Consider the following 24,673-nt stretch of genomic DNA (forward strand, 5'->3'; position numbering starts at 1 on the left):
GCCAGAAGCATGTGCTTTGGGACACCTCATTGCATGGTAAATGGAGAAGTGAGCATTTCTTGGCCAGACTGAAGGCAGATCACAATTAGATCCTAGGTGACTAGGCACTAGTCTGAGGCTTTAGCAAAGCAGAAGTGCATTTTTCATCTACAGCTTCAGATTTAACCAATTTCTGCTGGAAAACAAATGAGATGAAATTTCCTGAAGATCACAGCTCATCATGAATGTAGCTCATTAATGAGTATGGCTGGAGTAAACACAGAGGAAGTCAGATTTAACCCAAATGACAGGACTAAAGCAAAATCTATCCTGTGGCTTTCTGAAATCATTTAGACACATGTGAAAGCCCACTGAGGAAAAACGTGTAGGTGTCAGTGGGCATGTTCTGGCTACATCAGTCACATCCTTTGTAGATGCTTTGGCTGGTGGTCTGGCTGCATCTTCCTGACCCTGAAGCAGCTTGTGCCCAAGAAATGGGATTGCAGGATGCCTCACCTCAGTGACTGCAGGGAGCAGTGAAGCTTGCAGCCACTTGTGCTCTACCTCCATTTCTATTCCTTCTTCCTGATCATGCCAAATGGAGTCTTGCTGCCAGACACAGCCTCTAGCTTCAGTAGGGCTTCATTTTTCTGCTTTGCTGCAAAGTAATGCTTGGCTCTTTTGCCTGTCCCTGTGGAGGATTCATTCTTTAGCTGAATTTATATAAACCTTCTTTGTTGTTTGAGTTCAGCATGCAGTACTTGTTCCATTCTTGTCACCTTTAGAAAATGATGTTTTTCCCCTGCAATTCCTCTGTTGATGTGAATGCTGTTATCCCTGGGAGGCTCTGCTTTATAGCTGGCCAAGAACAAATAATTAGCAGTGGGCACAAGTACATTTCACTTCAGGCCTTGGATTGTTGCTGTTAGCCAAGTCTGTTGCTTTGTTCCTAAAGCAGTGATGCCACCTCATTGCAGGAGCTTTTTCTGGGATAAATTTGGTGTTACACAACAGTTGCTCTGAAAAAAGCCCATAGCAAAATTTTTTAATCCATATTACAATTAAAGATAACTCCTGCAGGAGAGGGACAGCTCTTGAATAAGTTCATCTTTTCTGACACTTAAAAAAAATACTATTTGGGTTTTTTCCCTTTCAGGTTGTTGATAATGTTAATTGTGCCACTGTGAGGAAATTCAAATTATGGAGAGTTTGGCAGTGGCAGGTGGCACATCTATGCTCAGCACTAACACCACTGTCCCTGCTCTGGAGGGAGAGCAAGACAGGAACTTGGAGAGGGAAGAAACTGAGCAGGAAATGTGCAGGTGTGACTGCAAACATGTGGAGAGCAATGCTGCCATCAGCACCCTCAGGGATGGAGCTGGGATGGACACATTGCAAGAACAAACAGGTAAGACCTCAAAAAATACATCCTGGTGCCTCTGCTCCTGACTTCCTGTGCTTGAATTACTGTGTGTTTTAAATGGTGCACAAGCTGAGAACTCTCAGGTGTTTTTCACAGAATCACAGAACCCAGATGGGCTTCTTTTCAAATACAACCAGCAGCTATGTTTCCTCCATAGAAACACTGCATAGATTGGACTATTGAACAATCTACACTGAAATTCACTTGGGGCAGGCAAATGGATTATCTTTTAGTAAGATGAGATGAAAATTATCAGAACCCAAGAGCCAGGGTACTGAAATAGAAGTTCTTTTTTCTAGCGCTTTTTGCTATATCTGTAAGATTCAGAAACCAAGTTTCTATTTTAATTATTTTTTAAAGTTCCTTTTTCATCAGAGGTGTAGTACTGCCTTTGTGCAAAAGAAAATCTACTTTGTGGGGTAAAGTCATGCAAGTCAGAAGGACCTTTTGGGTAGAGGAGTGGAGGGACAGAGGCAGGTGGCAATGGCCAGGCTCTTGGTTTACAGTAGGCTCAAGAGTGTTCTTAATGTGAAAATACTTCCAAAAATAATGGAAAAAACCTATTTAATTTAAAAGTATATGTTGTGTGACTTGCACAATATCTTTCTGTTCACAACTGCAATGCTTCTGACATCAAAGACCAGGTAAAAGCATCCCCGGGCAGTATAAAGTTGCTCTTTAGCTTTCCAAGAAGGATGCAAGACATTCTACCAAGTAGGAGTTAATAAGTTTTTGTACCTAATTCTAGTACTTAAAAAAGTTTAAACATATTCAAACTGTATTTATAGTAACTCTTACTCTTTGACTCCAATTTAACAGCAAATTATCATTTTAAATTAAACTGATGAGTAATTTAAATGCTTACTGATAGCCTTTGCCTTTTCCTAAAAGTCACAGAAATGGATGTTAATGTCTTGTTATACCTTTCAAGGAAAGTTATAGTTTTTAATATCGAAACAATAGTGATAATAGGTCACATATGCTAACATGTGAACCTATGCTAATTTATTGCTCTTGTCAACTATTAAATTATTATCAAAATAACAATATGTCGTTAGTTTTGACACCTTCTGTTTGTAATTGTGACTAAAACCAGAAAAAGCAGAACTACAGGTAAGCCTGGTCCCAGAAGCTCTAGGGGATATTGTTTAGGAAACATTCGAAATCTCAGTCAGCCTGCACTGCAGTGAGCTTATTATCAAATTTCTATTTAAAAACAAATATAATATAGTCCATATTAAGAAAATAAGTAAAATCCAAACCCCAAAGTTTCTGTCAAATACCCAACCAAAACCTTACAAAACTCAAGCGTTTGAGGATTTCAATTTCTATTTTGAGTATGTGCTAGTAATAGGCATTAAAGACCATGGTTTTAATGCTTACTTCCTTTCTTTGTGAGGTGGGAAAACTGTTTTATGTATTTTTATTTATTTGCATGAATTTATTAATGTAACATTCATAGATGCACTTGAGGGAAGATGCAAAAGACACAGAAATTACCATGCCCTGCTATATTACAGGGTTTATTTTAGAAGCAGAGCTTCATAGATAATGTCTTGGGATACATGAAAATTGCTTCAGAAATTTTCTAGAAAAAAATGAAAGATCTATTTATCTTTTATTCTTAGAAATATGAAGCCTTGTCTTCACTCCCTTGCCCAGGGAGCCTTGAGAGAATGGAAATGGTTGTTTATCTCCCCAAGGAGAGGAAGAAATACGGACTAAAGGAAAAGAGCAGATTAGTATTAATATAAAACATACCTTATTTGTGATATTTTCCTGAAACTTCAAATCACTTGATTTTACAGTACCCCCTGACAAGTATTACATACACATATAACAGATGAAGAGTTATTTTTCTCCATGTATTAATTTGTAAAAGGCACAACAATTTATACCACTGAAGCATCAGTGGGAGCCATTTTTAATATAGGTGCAAGGGAAGAGAAAATTATGTCTGACCCTTGCTCTTTCCCAAATGAGAATTGTTTCCTGAGAACCTTTCTTTCCATCAATTCCCCATCTTGAAACTTCACATCAAAATGATGCAATAAAGACTTCCCCCTCCAGCCCAGGAGGAAAGAAATATTCTGCAGACTTTTTGTGGGTTTGGGACTTATATAGCAGGAAGGGGAGAAAATAGTTATTCTGTTTTAGAAATTATCTGATGCATCAAATGCTTTGAAAGCATGGGGTATTTTGTTGGTTTTTTTCAGTGTGATTTATATGACTTAGAAAAGGCACATAACTATTGCTTTCATTTATCTAATAGAGTGTTCTCCAAGTGAAAAATGCATGAATGTCAGTTCAAGGACCCTTCCCAGTCAGGCAGAGAATTTTCCAACTGGTAAGGCATTTTTTTCTCCCATCCTATCTTTATAATATAATGATTTTCTCACGGCTTCCTTTTTATTTTTGAGACAACTCAACTATGTCAACATTTGCAGTCACCACTCCTGTAAGTTTTATAATGTATTTCATGGCAGCTATGTAGTGACCAACTTATACATAAGATTTGTTGAGAATTTCTCACAAAAAGACAGAGCAATTTCTGTAAAAACCAGAAATAATTTATCTACTATATTATACTGGTTACAAAAATATAAAGAGAAGCAAATAAAAAGTTCATAGCTTATTTTACATATGCTTTTCAGTCCTTTAAATGTCTTATCTTTCAAAGTTTGTGGCCTTTCCAAGTACCTGTTTTTATTGTTTTTAATGCTGTGTTTTCAATGAAGTGTCAATTGAATGCAGTTCTTCAGTATGTGGGTTCAGCAGGCTTCACCTCTGGAGGGCTCGTGGCAGGCACTGTGAATTGGCACCTTTCCCTTCTTGTGCCATCCAAACCAGCACTGAGCTGTTCCCTGCCCTCTGGCTTGACCTGACAAATCACATCAGTGGCAGGCAGTTTTCCCAGGCATATGGTTATTTCTAGTCAACTTATTTGTGCATTATGTACCTGCTTGTCTTGCTTTGTACAGAATTTGGGTTCTTTGTAACTGGAGGTATGGGTTAGGGCTCACAGAAACAGACTGGATATTATAATGGGGTTTTAGACCATATTTCATCTCTATAAGGCATTATCATAGGGTTTTTTGACAGAACGAGTTGTATTTCCATTATAATTCAATGTAATAATTATTTCATTAACATCAACTTTCTGTAAAAGTTAGATTGTGCGTCTACTGTTATGTATCTATATTCTACTTGAGAACCAATTTGATTAAGTAAAATGAATGTGTACATTTTTAAGTCAGTCTTCTTTTGTGCCAGTATGTTTTAGGTTTTCAGGTAAAATGAAAAGGTCAGTAATTCTACTCTAGCAGTGATCTGAGCAACATTTAGAGACTCTATTTTGTGTTCTTTCTACTAACAACCAACTATATGGTCACAGCTTAAAGGGAGAGGCCTTGTAATTCAGTAACACAGGTTTATATTTCTGAGCCATCCTTCTTGACCTTAAAGTAATGAGTAATTTATGCAAGTTGTGGTAAAATTCCTGGAGATTTGCCTAGAAAGACCTCTGAAAACAGAACCAGATACAGCATATTAGACCAGAATGTGAAAACCATTAATTTTACTGGATTAAAATGTGAAACTCAGAGGAGGTGGAATATTTTAGTATGCACAACAGTCCCATATTGCTGGAATTGTGACCTATTTACATACTTTGCAATTGGAATTCTTCCTGACTGGGTATTATTGGCTTATATATGCCCATCTGGGTGTCTGAAAATTTGATTTACTGTTATTGAGCTAAATTAACAAATTAACGTGGAATAAAAGCAGCTTTATCAAAGGGCCTCTTTATGTGAGAGAAGCTGGCTGGAGCTGTACCCTGAGCTGTAGTAAAAGCTTCTCACAAACAGATGCCAAGAGCTTGGGAATAGGTATCTAGCTGCTTTCAGATGTGCTGGGAAAATCATGTAAGTGAGCTTTTAGTTGGACCATTTAACTTGGTTGGTGCTGTTCAACCAGCTCAGCTGAGAAACAGCTTTCACAATATTTGATTTATAAAGCCTTCTGAAGCAGCGGGGGTGACATATCAGATAGCTATGAATTTAAGATTAGCATGATGGGTTGTAACATGCTGAACTATTTGTTGTTGTTCAGGGTTGGGTTGTTTTTTTGTTTTTTTTTTGTGATGGCAGTATCTGTTTGCTTTGATTTTTGATATGCATGGAATGTTTGGGAATCTGAGCATGTTTGCAATGCTCAGAGCTGTCTAAATTGATAAATTACCAATCTACTTGCCTTTTTTTTCCCTTCTCCACTCATAAATATCAGTTGTCTCTCAAATTTTCATGCTAGGCTCCTATGTCTAAAGGATAACAAAAATGTAAAAGAAACATGCAGTAGATCAGGGTACAGTGTGCCTGTCTCTGAAGCTGAAAAAATACTTCTTAATATGCATTCTAAGATTTTGAGGCTTTTTCTGGTTCTCCAAGGCTGATTCACATAGCTTGTAGTACTGAAAATGGATATCTTCCTCCAGATATCTCCTTGAGGTTAACAATGGTGAAAAGAAAGAGTGGATGTCCTGATCCCAGGCTCCAAAGACAGCTCAGAGGGCACCTCCGTCTTCTGGAAAATGACAGCAAGGAAGTGATGACTGTCTTCAGTGTAAGTCAATTGCTTGGAAATTGTTTTATTTATTCAGATAATACTCCCTGTGCTACTGAAATAGTCTGCAAGTTATTTGGGTCCTATTTCCATCTACATGCTGGGTATTTGAATTTGAGTGGCCAGTTTCCTGTGGCCAAGAAACATTTAGGGGCTTTAGAAATATTGAATTAATGAAAGAGACTGGAACACCAAGTTGATAGAAAAATAAACAAACCCATATTAATAGGTAATTAAATGGGTTTATTTAAAAAAAATCTGCTTTCATTTACATCAAGGGAAATGATGGAGCTTTGATTTATTTTAATTTGCCCTTGTATTGACTCATCACTTCAGCTTCTAGATATCTGGAGTTATTTTGCATGCTAATTTCCTGGGAAGCTCACTGCTAAGCCAAAGAGGAAGTTTGAAAGAGAACAGCCTACATTGGACTTCCTAGGGCTAAATGGCTGAAACTTTAAATAGCATGCAATTGTTGGCCAAATTTTATTACTTTTAATTTTTTTTGTATATGGGGAACCTGTCCTCTACAACCATGAAGTTTACTCTGAATAAAGGTTAGTCTCCTCCTTCCTCTTGGAAAAAAACAAAAACATTTAACCAATGGTGTGTCTTTTTTTTGTCTGTGCCATGGGTGCCAGCCTCCTTCACTAGCAAACCAAACTATTGAAATCTTAATTAGTTATAGTTTTTGACTTATCCAGACACATGTTTCTACACCATTTTCCTTTCATATGTTGTGACCACCCCACCACCAGGTTGCTGATTTGTGGCTGTGCACACAGTCTGTACTTCTGCTTCTCTGCTCTGGATTGTGTTTAGAGGGAGAGGGAGGAAGGGAGATGGGATTGGGAGGCAAAGGAAAAGAGCAAACAAATGGACTAGATTTGTGGCCTTATTAGAAACAGACTGGAAAAGGCTTTGAAGGAAACAAGATTGATAATAAGTTTCATTAGAATGTTGTTTTGATATTCAGCAGTGCATGAAGCCCCTGAGGCTGACATACTTTAGCATGTGTTGGCAATTTATTAATAGATTTCAGGCTGTCATTAATATGTAATCTGGTGTAGAAAGGTGCATGCAGAAGATCAAAGCAGTGATGAGACATGCTTGCTGAAGAAGTCTAGGTTGGACTTTTATATTTTAATATGTTCAGATTGTGTGAATTTAAAATATGGGTGTTAAACAGAATTAATTCAGAGATATTTTAAAATTGTGTTGTAATAGTCATAAAATCAGTTAATCACGCCATCTTACTAAAATTATAGGAAATGTTTGAGGGACAATTTCCTCCCTTCTGCCTTGAGTTAGAATCAATTTATTGATCAGTCCTTCAATTTTTTTGAGCTGCATTTGAATTTTAATGTGATAGGAGTCAGGGTACAGTAGTATCATACCTGTTAGTTTCAAGTTTGATTTATTCTCTGAGATAGTGATTCAGATACTTGTCTCATAAGCTATGTAGTTCTTTGTATTTCCCTGAAAGGCAATAGCCAGCATCACTGGGGAGCCCTGTTTTTAAGCTACAAACTGGAGTGCAACCAGACTCTGTATTATCCCTCCCTGTCTAGAATCCATCAAAATGCGTTTTTCTTTCACTTATTTGAAGGTTTATGTAATTGTTCCTTTTAGCCATTTCTGGAATAACTTAAAGTCCATCACCACTTAAAATGATCATTGCTTATCTTTGTTAGAAGTTTAATTAAAAAATTTAATGCTATGCTAGCAGTGTGAACCAGTACATATGAAAATAAAAATATCTTACTTCATCTTCAAAAAAAGAAATATAATACTTTGGTATATTTGTTTTAACCAAAAAAGAGTATACTTGGAAATAATTATTCAATATCTCTTCTGGATAAAGACTGACTATACCAGGAAGCAGGTTCAAAGTTGCATCAAGGAGCTGCATTTTTGTGTGTGTACAGAGCTCTGAGGGTAATCTACATCAAGAAGTTGTAGAACCTAAAAATTTACAGTGATTGAGTGAGAAATTTCAAGTTAAAAAATCCCCAAACTAGCTCCTTTTCACTATTTAATATTAATGCCCACACGTCTGGCAAAGGCAGTTCCCAAGCTGTAAACCACTCTGTGTGGAGGATATTCTTGGAAGAACTACTATATGCTTGCCTATATAGATACATTTGAGTATATGGTTATGCATATGGTTATACACAGACATTTCTGAACTAGACAAACCTTCAGTCCTGCTCAGTGTGGTCTTTATTTCCTCTGTAAGTTAACCTCACTGAAACTGTCAGTACAATTGCGAAGCAAGAGTCAGATTAACATTTGGCTCCCTGTATGTTGTAGATGTATGTTAAAGAACAGATATCTAATGCAGATAAAATTCCGGATTCTTATTTTTTTAATCTTTCTTAATGAATAGTATTTTTGCCTAAGTGTTATCCAGTGAGAAATTGTGCTTAAATCTAGTGCAACTGTAATTAAAGTATTGGTTTTCATTTTTAGGAGCTTTCTGCCAGACTCCTGTCTATTCACAGTGATCAAGATTTAATAGTGGTGACATTTAAAACTTTTGAAGAAATATGGAAGTTTCTAACGTACCACTCACTGGGTAAAGTTTCACCATACAATAGTTCAATATATTAATTTGTGTTCAATTGCACACAGTTTTTGAGAATTTGTTGAACACAATTTTGTGATTTATACATTGTTCATTAAGTAATAATGAAGTGCTCGCTAACTTTCTGAAAGTTTTTATTTTTTTCTAATACTGGCAAAGAAAACAATTGGATTTTCTTTTTCCTAGGTTTTATAAATCATTGCATGGAGAATTTATTCCTAGACCAGTCTTTCTGGCTATATTCCCAAGAGGAGGAAGATACAGGCATTGAAGTCTGTATAAATGAAAAATCATTAAATTTGATGTACAGAAGTCTGCTAGTACAGGAAGGTAAGACTGTACATGCTAAGGCTAGGTACAGGGAAGCATCTTTATTTAAAATCCCCAAATCAGACAGTAAGACCTATTCAAACACTTAATGAAGGTGAAGTTTAAATTTACTCACTCCAAATGCACGTTGTAAAGAGAAAAGAAAGGAGCAAACACAGATTAGGTTCAGTGAGATCATGAAGGGATTGAAGAAATTCATGTGCAGCTGGTGCATAAATGGATAGCAAAAGGATTAGGGAGTGATGTACATTCCAACTGGCTTAATATTATTGCAGATTCTGGAGATGTGCAGAGATGATTTATAAACAGTTACCAGGCTCATGTGCTTTGCCTAAACAGCATCACCTGCTGGTACTGCCAGGGCCAGGATGTCAGGATAGGTGGTGATTTGTTTCTGCTATAGGAATATGCAGAATTGCAGCAGAGGGCTCTGGGGGTTTTTTTTCCCCTACTGAAAGACACACTAGACAGGTATTCATGTATGAATATCTGACAATCAGCAAGAAAATTCTTGACAAAGATCAGATTTTCAATTTCTAAATGAATATTACTGATGCTCTTGAAGCCAGTTTTAGGGCTTATATGACACTAAAACATTACATAAAATGACATCTGCTCAACTGCATTTATTTTAGGATCTTTTTTTGTTTTATATCCTGATAATACGATAAGAAAGATGATGGTTACAGACAATGAAACAACTTATTTTGAGACTGGGGCTTTTACTGAAGATGTAAAAGGTGGATCTGTGGATAGTGACATGCCCACATGGTCTAATGCTTCCCTGGAGCCATTGGAGCCTTTCCATCAGTAGGTACCTGACTCTACCTACCTCTTCCATATATATCTGATTCACATACACGTCTGCTTAGAGATGCCTCTACCTGGGGCAAGGAAAAATAGCAAGACTTTCTGAGTTTGGTTTGTTTTCCTGAAGTAGCAGTACTTTTACTACTAATATAATGAAGCCATAAATGTGTCTGAAGTGTATGGGGAGTGCTGCAATTGAAAGCTAATTGCGGGAGGGACACAGTTTTCATATGTATTTTAAATATGACTGTAACTGTCACAACATATAGTGACGTGTTCTATACACTAATTTAAATTTCTTTTTCTGTTTTCAGGTGGTTTCTTAAAGGGTATTCTAATCCCATTGATTTTTCATATAAAAATGAATCTAATTTGATCAAAAAAGTTGGTAAGAAACTTCATTCAAACATGGATGTTAGAATAACCCCAAACTTACTCTGTTTTCTCTATAACAGACTTTAAAAAGTTCAATAACTTTTTGTCCATTGCATTAGAGTGGGGAAACAGCTTGCAAAACTAGTTTGCAGTAAAATTAGTGAGACTATAAATTTGTCTAGGGTTAAACTCTAAAGAGTCAAACTCAAAAGTCTTGTCTTTCCCATTTTTCCTCCTAAATACTACAGAAAGTAGTACTGAGTGACTGAGTTGAGGATGCCTCAGAAAATGCACCAATGTAATTGTGGATCTTTGATATGTGTGCAGCTTTTTCTCATACTGCCAGAGAAATAAAACTTTTACAGATGGTTTGAGGTTAGACAGCAAATATGGCTTATTTTCTTCCATGTTTTCAGTTTTAATACTGTTCTGACTGGTATATACCCATATTTATGGGTATATACCAGTAAGATTGTTTCAATTGGTTCAAGTGCTTTACACCGGCCCAAGTTCAGAGCCCTTTATCAGAGGGAAAGTAAGGACTTAAAACATTTCTTTTTGCTGCTCCATTATGAAATCTGATAGAATTGTGAGAACATTTTAGGCTTTATTTTCTAACAGGAAATGAGGACTTTTATGCTATTTACAAACCTAATTATCAAACCAATGAAGGTAGATGCTTTAAATCTTGTCAGATTTAAACTCGCAGATATTCAACTCGCAGGTTCCAGGAATGTCTTTTGTTAAATATTTTCTGCTGAGTTGCTGTTATATTAAGAGTATCTCTATTGTTAAATCACTTTATCTGTAAATATTATTTATCTCCTTATTACACAGCAATGGGATCCTGTCTAGCTGTGATTAATTATGAAAGTATTGTGTCAGAAGAGCTGAGTTTCCAGGAAGGGGACAGAATTGAGATCCTTGGCTACTTCATTGAATGCATGGAATGGTTTCTTGGAAGACATGTATTTACTGGCCAAATAGGTTTTGTAAAGACAGGTCATGTTAAACTGGACTTCTCTAAAAATAAGTGAGTGATAAATATTTATCTCTCATAAACAAAAAGAAACTAGTCTTCTAGTCTCAGCTTTGAAATGCTGAACATCAAAATCAGGAATTCAGGGTGTGGTTTTGGGCTTTTTTTGGTTGTTTTTTGTTGGTGTTTTTTTCTGTGTTTGTGTGTCTTTTGCGCTTTGTGTTTTTGAGTTCTTTTTGGATTTGGTTTTGGGCTTTTTTGTTGTTTTAATGTGAATTGTCGTAGCATGTATCAGTCAAAACTGTAAAGGAATTGGCATATGAAGTCTGCATAAATGCTGCAAAATATTATTACTCTGTAGCGGAGTTTCTTCCTGGGAAAAGAAGTTGCTGGACTTATATTGGTTCAGTTTCTATTCTTTGGCTCACAAGATCCAAGCAGCTTTACCCTTGCAAAAGGTCCTTTTGCTGGTCTCTCAAGATCTATGTTAAAGCACCCAAGTTCTGTTTTTGTTTTTTTTTTTTCCAGTACCCTCAGTTATATCCTTTAACTTGTTTCTAATGGGGCCTTTGCAAAGTTGCTAATAATGCAGAGTGAAACCTCTAAAAAGGGTGTACTTCATCATGCACTGGCACCATGTAAATAGGCTGCTCTTATTAATATGCCTGAACTGTTTGCATGCTGAAACAAGGAGTTCTTAAATGCTGCTTGCAGGTCCATTTCATATGTAACTTAAAGCTTGTATTAGGAAATAAATACCATAAAGTCCTTCAAGAATCATGCTTTAAATAAATACTCTCAGAAAATGCTATCCAATAACACTGACATAAAGCTTACTCTGATATGGCAGAAACTGCCAGTTGTAAGCATAGTTACTATCAGTTTACATGCATATTTTATACATTGACTGAAACTAATTTTGAACACAGCACACCCAATAATGTAAAGACTGTATTAGTTTTTCTAACAAGTTCATATGTGATGCAGTGAGCTCCATAAGCCAAATCTGCTTTCAGGCACCTTCAAAGTTACTCTTTTCTTTACTAGACCACAAGATCTGGATTTTCTTGAAGAAGAAGAGCAATCTTTTTTTTCAAAAGAAAAAAATTTGGAAGAAGTAGTACATTTGTTGAAAGAAACCTCCATCACAGATGTTTGCTCTGTGTATAGAATAGGTAAGTATGACTTTTACTTCTTTTTATTACACAAGGTACATGTGTAGTTCCTATACCCCTATTATAAAATTTTTTCAATGACATCCCAGCATTTACACCTATTTTGAAATATCTTGGTAATTGATTGGATCTTTGATATGGCATGTAAAAATCCTTTCTATCATCTTTGCTATTCTTCAGCTGTTTCAAGGCTTTTCCCAGAAGAGGATTTGTAAGTCTTTCGTCGTTTCTATTTTTTCCTGAGTGAATTTAAACAACAGGCTTTTAAAACCTCTCTAATTGTGCTGCACAGATCTCCAAGCTTTTACATGACTGAATTGCAAATTATAATTTCACATGGCTGCATTATAAAAAGCAGTATGTTCACCCAAACACTGCTGGCTTTTCCTCCTGGGAAAGGTAGCACAGCCTAATAATTATTGACAGCTAATGCAAACACACCTCTTCATGCTTGATTTAATTTTCGAAGGTATAGAAAAGTAGCAAAATCTAGTCTTAGTAACATAATCTCTGATACAGCCATTATTTCTCTGTGCTGTGCATAAGCAATTGGGGTAACTGGGGTTTCACCTTCATAGACTTAATGTAAGGCAGGGTGATGTAATGATGCCTTGTGAAGGCCATCCTAGGACAGAGGCTAGCTAAAGAATAAAGTAGGTATTTATTAGGAGGTCTCAGTAGATCTACCTTGGGCAGCATAAGAGCCCAGGGTTACACCCCAGGCGAACCCAAAATGGACAACCAGTCATGGGTCTCACACTTTTATAAGTTTTGGTCTGTTAGCATATTCAAATTAATTGCCTAATTTCAGCTTTAGCCCATGAAGTCCCATCCTTTTTGCTTTTCTCTCGTCAGTCCACTGGTGTTTGTGCACTTGGGCCTGAGATCTGGATTGGTTGTCCTTGGTCTCCAGCTAGAGAACAATTTGTTTTGTCTAACCACTCTGTGAAGAGAGCTCACTGTCCCCTAATATGAAGGCCAGACTCACACACTAAAGCGGCCCAGAATCTGAAAAATATAAAAGCTAAAACCTGAGGCATCAGTAATAGTCTTGCTGAACTGAGGAGAGGCAGTGGTTTCTTATTCCACCACAGGCTGTTGGTGATGCATTTGCTTGTCCAATATCTAAGGAAGTGTTATCTCCATTAGTGCCATCCTGAGAGACAGGCCTGCAGGCTCCAGGTTGACAGGAGCTGCTGTGTAGGTTGGAGTCAGGCACATTGGTTTAATTCTGCAAATCAGAGCATGTGTGTGAGTGTGAACAATAACTAGGGTGTGTCAGACCTGCCCTGGCAACGTGCAAAATGCCTGCACATCTCGCCTCCTGTGCCCTAATGAAAAGCCTGGGAACAAAACTCAAACCTCTAAGGTACTAAAGCATGTCAGGGGCTTAATGGACATACTGCTATTTTGCTGTTGAAAGTTTTTCACTACATCTCCTCCCTAACCTAAGTATCACCTTCTTTTGCATCTTCCCAAGCTCATAGTACCATCTTTACCACTTTCTCTTAAATAGCTCAATTGGTTCTCATAACGCAACTTATCCAGAGCAAGCATTTTCAACATTCACTTGATATTTTGTTGTGTGATCTGACTAAATAGATTTTCAATTCTTCCATCTACATCAATCTACTGAGAAGTATTTACTTATGAGCACTTCCCTGATGAAATATTTAGAGTATTAAGTTACAACTACTGTAAACATCAGTGGCTTTCATCCACCAAAGTCAGAAAAGCATTTATAAAAAGGACTTCTAGAAGTAAACAGTCAGTGAGAGGTCATTCTCAAAGACTAGTAAAGTAGCTTTCTACCAGCTTAATTAGGTCTGTGAGCCTCTGCTTTTGTATATATCCTTCATACCCTCAGTACCACTTCTACTGCATCAAGTGTATGAAAGACAGTGAAAATATTCCTGAAATGCAGCATGACAACTGAAATGCCTTGAGAAATATCAGCTGCTCAAAATAGTAATTCTTAAATGCTCTACAGATGTGCTGTGTTTAAATGTAAAGCTAGATCTATAGTTACAAAGTTTATAGAATTAAGCTAAATTTTTTAAAAATGAGTGATTTTTTTTCACCTACCTTCTATTGGAATGGCTACAAAAGTCTGACATTTATCTACACCAACAACCCTAAATAACTTGCTTTCCCACCTCTCTCCCCATTATCCTGGGAGTGACACTAAAAATATTAAGGGCTCTTTGCAACCTCATTTTATGAGCAGGTTGTGGAGAATGGTCATTTCTTTGCTGCCCACTTGTATTTTAATGCAGCAGAAATGCCTCCCTCCTGCAGGACAGGTTGGCTTTTATTCTCACTGTGATTTGCTCCCCACCTTACTGAGCAGAGGTAACTACTTGATGATAGCCATGCAGAAGCAGTGAATTGTGTCAGCTAACCCCTGTTAGCTTTGGGTCAGAATACTTATTTTTGTCTCAATTTCCAGGATCTATCAAATTCTTATGACTTAAAGAATTATCTACTAAATACAGCTTTATTTTGGGAGATTTGAAACTGAAAAATGACCAAGATACTATAGCTAATATATATTTTTTTCTTTCTTACAGATGAATTAGAAGAACCTGAATTTCAGAAAGCTCATGAATGTGGTAATACTTTATACACAGATAATTTTTACATAAAATTAATGAGACTTCTGATATTTTTGGTGTCTTTGACAGCAATTATGCTTCTAATGTCTCTTCACATGCTAATTTTCTTCTCTCATTGTTTGCTTTCTGAGATTTTGCTTTAACCCCTTCTTAGTATGTTTTCTGTAAGACATTGTGAGTTTTCACTGATAGCAAATGTCTTTGTTGGGACTTGCTAGCCAGCTGTAAATTCTATGACTTTCACTGATGTGACACACATTCACCACCTCCCAGCCCCTCCACATTGTTTATCAATGCCAAATACTGCTTATTGGGCACCTGGCAACTGCTGAGTTTGAATTGCAGCAATTTTTTTTTTTTTGCCTACTAGAAAACTTAGTCCCAGAAATAGATTTCCCAAACGAGATATTTAGTTGAGAATGCAGAATTATTTCCCTTTGGTGTTTTGTTTCTAAGCTGTCACTATCATTACTCATATTGTACAACATTTTCCTAAAAAACAATTTTTATATTTATGATTCTGCTGCACTTTCAGAAATGAGATTCTAAGGGAATTGAGCTCTAAATCTGCGACTTCAACAAGCTCCTGTTGATCTGCAGCTGTAAACTTAAGAACTGACTATGACTGTATTCTCCATCCCTAATCCCTACCCTATTGACTGGCCTGGAAAACAGTGGGAGGATTAAGAATTGATGGCATATCTGCCTTTATTATATTTGTAGGTATTCAACCATGTTGTCACTCAGAGAATTTAGACCAATGGCCATATCAGTTGCCACAAATTGGTAATTTTGTGAAAGATAATCTGTGCCAGCAGAGAATCAGGGCTGATATTTGATTAATAGAAGAAATCCTGGCCAGGAGATTTGGATCTAAAGCAAAATCTCCTGGCTGACCAGGACAGGACAGGAGAACAGAACCTTTGCGGGCACCCCCAAGCATGGTGGAACAACCAGCTCAAATAGCTCAGTCCTACTCCCTGCCCTGGCTGACCTGCCTGAGCACGCTCTCAGGACAGAGCCATGCCCTTGTTCTATGTGGATGGTTTCCCATTTCCCTCACACCTTAAGTTCAACTATGGCCTGACCCTGGGCCCTTCATCCAGCCTCCACTTCAGACCTTGGATCTTCCTAGATTTCCTTCTGCTTACCAGCTAGTCTGAATTGTATTTCTTTGGCAGGTCTCTTGCTCACATACACATGGAGAGAACAGAGAATACACAGACTGTACATTCTGAGTCTACACAGACAAAAGGCAGTTTGAATTAATGCTGGACTTTAGATGGATTAACGTTGGATCAGGCCCAGGGCCTGGCTAGACAAGTATACTAATCACTAACCTGCTCCATGTGGCAGTTGTGTTTATTCCCACTCCTCCAGTCTCCCACGCCTCTTTATCCTCCTTGCTATCTTTTTACACCTTTGGCTTTTCTCCTAGACATTCTGTTAAGAATCATTGTATGTTTACATAATGTTTTCGTAACACCATCTTCACTGACAAATGTTTTAGTTGGTCTATTAAAGGCCTTTGTGTGCATGCATACAAGAAGTTGTGATCTGTAATATATTTTGAAATTTCAGACATTGCACGCTCACCTTCTAGCCCAGGATCCACTAGCAAGAATGGCAAGATAGAAGATTTGCTGAAGAACTTCAAGAATTTGGAGGCCACTCAAGCTGGAGAGCCACCTGCTGAAGGGAAGGAATCTGCTGGCTCTTCAAAGACTGAAATATTTCCTCTACCTGAAGGGCCTTGCTTCCACATATGTCAAGAAGATATTCAAGCATCTGACATGTTTGAGCCCTTGTTACTTTTCTTAAATAGGAAAGAGTATGAGAGCAACTTCAAAAGCCTGTATAATTTCTCTTATTCATTTATGAATAGCATGTTTTATGGATTTTCAGAAGAAGAAGAACTGGTTAATTTTTTAAGATTAGCAAGGGAAGCAGCAAAGAAAGCAGGTCTGTCCTGGGCACTAGCAAGGCTATGCTTTCTCTTAGGCAGGCTCAGTGTCAAGAAGCTGAAGTTTTCCCAAGCTCGTGTATATTTTGAGGAAGCATTGAGAGAAGTAGCTGGAGGGTTTAGTGATTTGTACTTTGTGATTTCTCTTTATACAAATCTAACAGTCATCTACTTGACCCAGAAGAACAAAGAAAAGTGTACTCATATTTTTGACAAGGCTGCATCTCTTCTCATGGGAATTCCCAACTACATTTGCAGTGCTGACCTGGAGTCAGATATACTGAAGTATGCTCTGAAGAGGACAATTTTGAGCCAGAACAAACATGCAGAGGCAAGGGCATGCTTTCTGCTGGCAAAACATTACAGTGCACGCAAACAACACCAAGAGGCACTGCCTTTCTTGGAAAGGTTTCAGCTGTTGCTCAATGACCTGGGTTTACAAAACAGTTTATCCAACAACTGTTACTTCAAACTGGCAGAGTCCTACCACGAAAAGTGTTTGCCACACATTGTGTTAAGTTGCATAAAGGTTAACTCTCCCCAGAGCTCCAGTACCTTAATGGATTCCCTGAAAAGGATTGATTTAGTCATCAAAAATGCTCCCAAATTATATGGCCTGAGAAAACTCAGACAAATATTCCCATCCCAAATTGCACCTTACCTCATACAAGCACTTTCTTCTGTCTTTACTAATGAGGAGGAAGGACTGTGCAGCACTATCTATCTCAGCTTAGCAAAGCTGTACAGCCACCACAAACAGTATGGGAAAGCCATTGCTTACATGATGAAAGCACTGGACTCTGCTTCTACTAAGCCAGAGGAAACAATCAACTATTTGGTTTCACTTGCTTGGCTTTACATTCTTCACAAGCAATATGAAGTGGCTTTAGCCATTTTAAATGCTGTTGTAGGCTCTGCATGGAGCAGTCCTCAGCAGCTCGGCATTGCTTACAACATGCTTGCCATTGCTTTGAAAAGGACCAACAACACAAAAGAAGCTGCTGAGAGCTACTACAAAGCTCTGCGTCTTTCAGAAGAGACTGACATGGCCCATAACCAAGCCATAGCCCTGGCTAATTTTGGGGCACTCTGCCTGCATGCAGCAGCCAGCAAGCTGGCAGAATATTATTTTATCAGGGCAGTTAAGCTATTCTCCAGGCTTCCAATTATGGATTGTGGTCAAGATTTTATCCAAGTCCTCCTTCAGCTGGGATGTTATTATGTTGGTGGAACCAAAAGAGAGAAAGGAAGGTTTTATTATGAATGGGCTTTTTTAGTTGCAATGGAGACAAGTCATCTGGAGAGTAAGTATATCTTTCATAAGTCACAAAATGTACCCTGTTTGGGAATGTTAGTTATACATGTATGTTACATCTGTATTTATAATATTCATATATTACTTTATTATTTTTCCTGCCATAACTGAGGCAGCTAATGCAGGTAAGGTGAATCTATTACTATTTTGAAATGAAGTTTTGGAAATTAAGTTTGAAGTAACCTCTGGCCTATGTTAACTTTGGGGGTGAATGAAATTGCAGTGGTATATTCTTGTAATGATTTCTGTATTTTTTATCTGCTATGCTGTAATTTGTGAAACAGTGAAAATGAATAATTTTAAAATAATTAACTTTCATTTTAAAACAGAGATTCATATTGGTATTTCCAATCTATTCTCCCAGGTCAGCTGCAAGCAATTAAACTGCTGTGTCATTTCTACAGTACAGTTGCTCCCAATGAGACTCAGTGTGTCATCTACAATGAATATCAACTATCTTTAGCCAGAAAGATGTCCAACAAAGTTCTGGAGGGCCAAATTTTGGAAACTATTAGTCAGCTCTATTTGTCTTTAGGAACAGAAAGGTAAGACATGCTGAGTGACTTTTCTTTCATTCTGATTTTAACTTTTCCGTCCTGCAAAGGATCTCAATTTTTCTGCAAAAGCTGAATATGCCTCCTTTTTTTTTTTCTCTCTGCTTTGGTAATACACTTTATCAGAATTGAAAAGTCCAGCGCTAATGGAGAATTTTCTTGTTTCTTTTTAAGTAACTGTAATCTCTCAAGGGAGACAAGATGTTCTACAGGGATTAGCACTACTTCAAAAACCAATTTATTTTAAAAATCTATGTAAATACATTTTAAACCTATTATATGTTATGCAACTCTTGATGATTGCTATATCAGGTGATTTGTTTTCAAGGATTTTTGCAGGACTTTTTTTTAAGGCACCAAAGGACATATTCCAAACAGGTCAGGCATTAAATTGCCTCTGTGTAAGTGTTTCTCTTTGAGGAAGGGCTTTTTTCAAAACTTACATAAGTACAAAGCCAAAGTGGAAACCTGCATAGTTTTTCTCTTCTGCAATTTCCATACTGCTCTTATTTTTCGAACACCAATTTTTTGCTGTGATCTATCGAAATAACAAACTGCACAAGTTAAATTATAGTAGCAAGTGCTGAGGAAACAATTTTTTCTAAGAATATTTAAAGTGTTAAGGCTGCTCTGTCTGATTTTTTTTTTTCCTTGCTACACTTCAAGGAGTTATTTTAGATTCAGATATTTTCAAGCTTGCCTCAGTAAGGATGCAAACAAATTTTTCAGTCATGGAAAGAGAACAGGTGCCTATTTTAGCTTTAAGTGCCTTAGTCTGAGCATCTAATGTGCTTAGTAGGTCACCCAATTTATTTTGCTTTGTTAGGGCTTTTTAATGATATAGTTGGTGACCCTCCTTTGGAGAGACTGAAGACAAAGGAGCTGGTTAAGATTTCAAGCTGCCTGGAATTTGCAGAAAGACTTCACTAGCTGGAGAAGCTGCTGCTTTGTGTGCTTGTAGTAGATGGAATTTGTATGACCCAGAAGCCTGGCTCCCAGATCTTGACTATATCCTTAGCATGCCACCAAATAACAGCACAAACTCAACATTGTGTTAGACCCCAGTATCCCAGTATTCTTTGTGTTAGCTGCCCTGAGTAACTAGGAAACTCAGCTCTTCCAACACCACAACTGTGCAGGTCATGTTCTATTTTAATATGTTTGTGTCTTGTGCTCAGAAGAAAATGCATTGGGTCAAGGTGATGGGAGTCTAGCACAAGATGGAGAAAAATTATTAATTGATGTTGCAGTGCTTTATACCAGACACAGAAACCCCAGAAATCTAAGTGCTTCTAGAACTGATAATGACATGTCCCATTCTCCTCTGCCCTACCACTCTCCTCCCAGTTTCTTGGGTTTTCTTTCAACAGTTGCTGATTAGTCTCAATTGCACTTAAGTCAGATGTATAAACTATAAAAAAATTAGATGTGATTTCTTTGGCATTTTTAGTAAAAATCTATAAATGACAGAAGAGTTAAAGATGATTAAAGACTTTTCTACCTCTCACAAGTTTGAGGCAGAGCAAGGACACATATAAACCATCTTAAAATAATATAAGATATAACAGGAAAAATGTATGGCTAACATAATATAATAATATATATAATATACCATTATATATATATAACATTTATATAATATATAGCAATATAATAAATAACAATCTAACAGGAAATGTAGATGGAACAAAAGAGGGGGGAAAGAGTTCTTTAGTTACTAGTTTAGTGTAATATAGCTGAGAAATTATAATTGTGCCCTAAATAGGGGAAACAGAATGTCTTACAGCAACATTTCTTGCTATGAAGGAAACTATTGACAATTCTGAAGAACACTTCTGTGATTGGCACTTTTCTCTGTTTCAGGGCCTACAGGTCAGCTCTGGAATATACCAAAAGAAGCCTTGGAATATTTATAGACCTCCAGAAAAAAGAGAAGGAGGCATATGCTTGGCTCCGGGCAGGAAAGATATATTATGTTCTGAGGCAGAACGAGCTTGTGGATCTTTATATTCAGGTACATTGTCAACAATTGCAGACATGCACATCAGTGTTGTGCAGGTGGCATGGTAAGAGTAAGTAATTAGATATAAAAATTCCATATATTTTGCCAGTTGATGTTCAGATCGTTTAGTGCTACCATTCATGTAATGCTCAGCAGGTGAAGGGAAAGTCTCAGCATTTTCCACTGCTAATCCATTTTAATTTGCTGCTTAATTCTGGAAGGATTTTGGGCAGTGACATTTCTTAGTTCCTGTTAATTCTGTGTGTTCCTTCAACACCATGTGCCAGCTCTACAGCACCACAGCAATTATATGATACAGGCATGTAACGTGCTGCTGGGTAACAGAGAATAATCACCTTAGCATGCTGGCTTGTGGGCCAGATTCCCGGGAAAACAGAGTAGCTTCTTTAGGAAGCATTTCTACAGCATCTGAATTTTCCCTGCTGTGGCCATGCCTAGTATGACACTGGGCCAGCTGGAGCTGCTGCTGTCTTTTCACATGCAAGAGCACAAGCACGTGTCTCGCACACCTCTGGGCTCAAGTAGAAAGGAGGACTTGTATTAAATGAATGCAATTTGAAAACTAAGGAAGACAGCCAGAGCAGGATTCTTAACCTTGCCTTATGTAGAAGGTACATTTTTCATTGTTGTTTTCTCTGGCAAAAACTGAGGATCCTGGTATTCTTGCTTTGCATGCTCTATTATTAAATCCTTTTGGCTAACAAGATGTGTATTTATCCAAGAGAACAGAATAGTGGATCTGAATTTATTTACAGAAATCAGTTCACAGGTTTTTAAATCTGCAGTTAGAAATACCTAACTTGCAATTTGAATTTATTTTTATTATATGTTTGATCTAATTCAAATTTACTATGTGGCAGCTATCATATACAGTGTTGTTCTTAGAATGTCATGTGCTGATAAAGATAGCAGGATACTATTGCCAGAAAAAGGCAACCAGGTTTTTGTTTCTTTTTTAGCACCTGGCACTGGCTTGTTCAAAGACAGGGTACCAAAAAGGAGCATGCTCACATTAAATATAGCTTTTCTCTCATCATTATAATAGGAGAGAAAATAAAAATATATTTTTAAAATTGCTAATACTTCTGATTTTTTTTACCATGGAGTAAACAAGATTTAATTTCTTTCTTTCCTTCCCCATTCCTTTTTTACTTTTCAGGTTGCTCAGGATGCTGCTCTTTGCACAGGAGATCCAAATTTAGGAATGGAACTGTTTGAAGCTGCTGGAGACATATTTTTCAATGGTACTTGGGAAAAGGAGAAAGCAGTGACTTTCTACAGGGTTTGTGCAGTTTTTCTGCTGCATTGATAGTTATGTACCTCCCACCATAGCAGGTACTCTACAAATGCTGAACCTCTCAGCAAACTGTTCCAGTTGAGTACTTGCCATGGTGTTAGTAGATATTACCTGTTTGAAATCCACTTCTGGTTGCAAGAACTGTTCTATGCAAAAAGCACCATGAAACCAGAAACTACTTGATTTGACATAAATGAGAGCTGTCAGTGCACATCTTGGGGTTCAGCCATACCTAAGCAGATGTTGTGTGTTTCAGGACAGGGCTCTCCCACTTGCTGTTCAGACTGGCAACAAAACCACTGAACTCAGATTGTGCAATAAGTTGGTGGAATTGCTGATGAATCTGAAGGCTTATGAGGAAAGTCTGGAATATGCAAGAGTAGCTCTTGTCCTCAGTGTAAAATTAGGTAAGAGCAATTTCCATTATAGCTGAGCATGAGTGATACCTCTAAAAATACAGCACTCTAAATTTAGAGTTTACTTCCCTTGCATTCAGTTGTTTCTTGCCAAGATTTCATAACATTACTATAATTGCTATTTTTTGCTTCTAATTAAACAATGAGCAATTTATTGCTAACTCTTCAACTTAAGATCAAATGGAAAACCTGTGGTAGAGCATAGACTCAAACCTGGAATCCAAACTGAGTGTGCCTCTAAGAGCTAAGATATAATACTCATGAATAAAATAGTCTTAAGAGGCTTTTGAGAGTACTTTCAGATTTGCCAAAGTTCTTATTGTGAACCAACATAAGACGGAAAAACTGAAAATTATAGGTCTTGTTTCAAAATTACTATTCTTAAAGTTTGGTTGCTATTCAACTGATTAAGAACCTTCTTAACCCTCTGTACAGGCACAGACTGGTCATTTTGATCAGTCTGAAAATAATCTTTTTGTTGCAAATTTTCATGTAAAATATATATTGGAATGGGCAAGGGAGTCTTTATTCCCATTAACTTTCATAATAATTCATTTGAATTCTTTGTAGGTATGCACAGTGTGTATGTGTGTGTGTATATTATAACATATACATGAGATGAATGTAGTTATTTCTTAAAATCCCAGACACCGTCAAATCCTATGGGAGGAAATTCAGAAATTCCATTGGACTTTTTCTTGAAGGGCAGGTTTTGACCATGCATCTCTTAAGCAAATGTGGGGTTTTTTTCAATAAAAGCTCAGCAAATTCAACATAGAATTTTTTTAAAAGTAGCATAGATTTGAGTAGTCTGTCTCTTTGTTTATATCCTGACTCCTATGTTATCTCATTAGGAAATCAGCTAAATGAAAGAATAGCTTACCATCGCCTGGCAGCCATCCATCACCATTTGGGTCACTGTGAACTAGCTGAACACTTCTATTTAAAGGCCTTGTCCCTCTGTTCCTCTCCTCTGGAGTTTGAGGAGGAAACACTCTATTATGTCAAGGTGTACTCAGTCCTAGGAGACATTATATTCTATGACCTTAAGGTAAGACATTTTAATAACTTGTGCAGCAAATTTTTATATTGAGTAATATTTCATAGAATCTGATTTTGCCATTTTCTGGTCTGGCATGTTTGGATCATAAAGTGGGAAAAGCTCAGAATCTATATTATTTTTATTAGATACTTACAAACCTGAGCTCTGCTGTCCTCTTGCACTGGTTGTACTATCTTTGAGCCTCTTATTTCAGGACCCTTTTGATGCAGCTGGTTATTACCACTTGGCACTCGCTGCTGCCATGGACCTGGGCAATAAAAAAGCTCAACTGAAGATTTACACCAGACTTGCTGTGATCTACCATAACTTCCTTGTGGATAGGGAAATGTCTCTCTTCTTCTACCAAAAGGCAAGAACCTTTGCAACAGAGCTGAATGTAAGGAGAATAAATTTAGCTCCTGATCGGTGTTACCAGAGTTCATAAGCATTTTTGGAAAATGCAGCCTAACTACTGCAAAAGTACCTAAGGAAATACTGCACTGGCTTTGTAGGAGGATGAAGGCTGCAATCAATGACTCATTATCTGTGTGCTGTAAGGTGGAGCTCCTCATCCCAGACTAAATTACCAGTTTATATGACAGTGAATTACATTTCATTAAGATACACAGCTTTGTACTTGTTAAAGATCAGTCTGTGAACTAAAACCAAAACCCAAGTATTTTTTTTAACTACAATTTTCTTTGCTATATCTTTCTGCCTTGATGGATATTGGAAAATGATTAATGCATAGATGCAATGAAAAATATTTAATAAAGTGTTACAGCAGAAAAACCACTCAATATGAGTTGTGGCTTCCTTTGCCTGATGTAGCTTTATTGCATTTTTTGACATCAAGTAAATGCATCTGCACAAGCATGTTAGATGGACTTGAGAATTGGTTTGACCCAGTTCCCCAGACACCACTCCTCATTTTCTGTCAAATTCATCTACTGAATTTGGGAACTTATGGGAACTAGCTTTATCTTCTAATTCTAGAAAACTTGTGTACATATTGTACTAAGAACGAACTGGTTTGTAGAACTGAAGGCTCTCATAATGTGAGCAGTAGTTTTGTGGATTTCAGTGGTCATGTGAAGGCTTTCCTTCCCTATTTTCAAAGACAATTTAAGTGCTCTTTTCAGAACTGTCGCTATTGCCTGCAATGAC

General features: G+C 37.2%; 1 protein-coding gene and 1 long non-coding RNA gene across 7 annotated transcripts in view; one reads left to right on the forward strand and one right to left on the reverse strand.

The window, feature by feature from the left end:
- Nucleotides 1–24,308, forward strand: part of SH3TC1 (SH3 domain and tetratricopeptide repeats 1) — a 32,474-nt gene extending 8,166 nt beyond the window's left edge. For 4 of the 6 annotated variants that reach the window (XM_064418779.1, XM_064418776.1, XM_064418780.1 and 1 more), the window contains exons 2-18: nt 1,136–1,387; nt 3,675–3,749; nt 5,898–6,025; nt 8,498–8,603; nt 8,799–8,942; nt 9,578–9,752; nt 10,067–10,140; nt 10,965–11,160; nt 12,154–12,281; nt 14,852–14,893; nt 16,478–18,163; nt 18,539–18,719; nt 20,592–20,742; nt 21,911–22,033; nt 22,305–22,455; nt 23,319–23,515; nt 23,721–24,308. In XM_064418779.1, coding sequence (XP_064274849.1) covers nt 1,180–1,387; nt 3,675–3,749; nt 5,898–6,025; nt 8,498–8,603; nt 8,799–8,942; nt 9,578–9,752; nt 10,067–10,140; nt 10,965–11,160; nt 12,154–12,281; nt 14,852–14,893; nt 16,478–18,163; nt 18,539–18,719; nt 20,592–20,742; nt 21,911–22,033; nt 22,305–22,455; nt 23,319–23,515; nt 23,721–23,951 — 3,996 coding nt within the window. In that variant the 5' untranslated portion in view covers nt 1,136–1,179 and the 3' untranslated portion in view covers nt 23,952–24,308. Of the gene's footprint in view, nt 1–1,135; nt 1,388–3,674; nt 3,750–5,897; nt 6,026–8,497; nt 8,604–8,798; nt 8,943–9,577; nt 9,757–10,066; nt 10,141–10,964; nt 11,161–12,153; nt 12,282–14,851; nt 14,894–16,477; nt 18,164–18,538; nt 18,720–20,591; nt 20,743–21,910; nt 22,034–22,304; nt 22,456–23,318; nt 23,516–23,720 lie in introns of those variants that run through there. The other 2 variants (XR_010361522.1, XM_064418781.1) reach the window with 2 other exon arrangements.
- LOC135299556 (uncharacterized) lies at nt 11,640–23,771 on the reverse strand. Its single transcript, XR_010361523.1, has 2 exons — nt 23,661–23,771; nt 11,640–16,339 (listed from the first exon to the last, which is right to left on the reverse strand). It is a non-coding gene; the product is annotated as an uncharacterized LOC135299556 (long non-coding RNA).
- Nucleotides 24,309–24,673: the final 365 nt, after the last annotated feature.

The sequence above is a fragment of the Passer domesticus genome, chromosome 4, assembly GCF_036417665.1.
Source record: "Passer domesticus isolate bPasDom1 chromosome 4, bPasDom1.hap1, whole genome shotgun sequence".
Classification (NCBI taxonomy): domain Eukaryota; kingdom Metazoa; phylum Chordata; class Aves; order Passeriformes; family Passeridae; genus Passer; species Passer domesticus.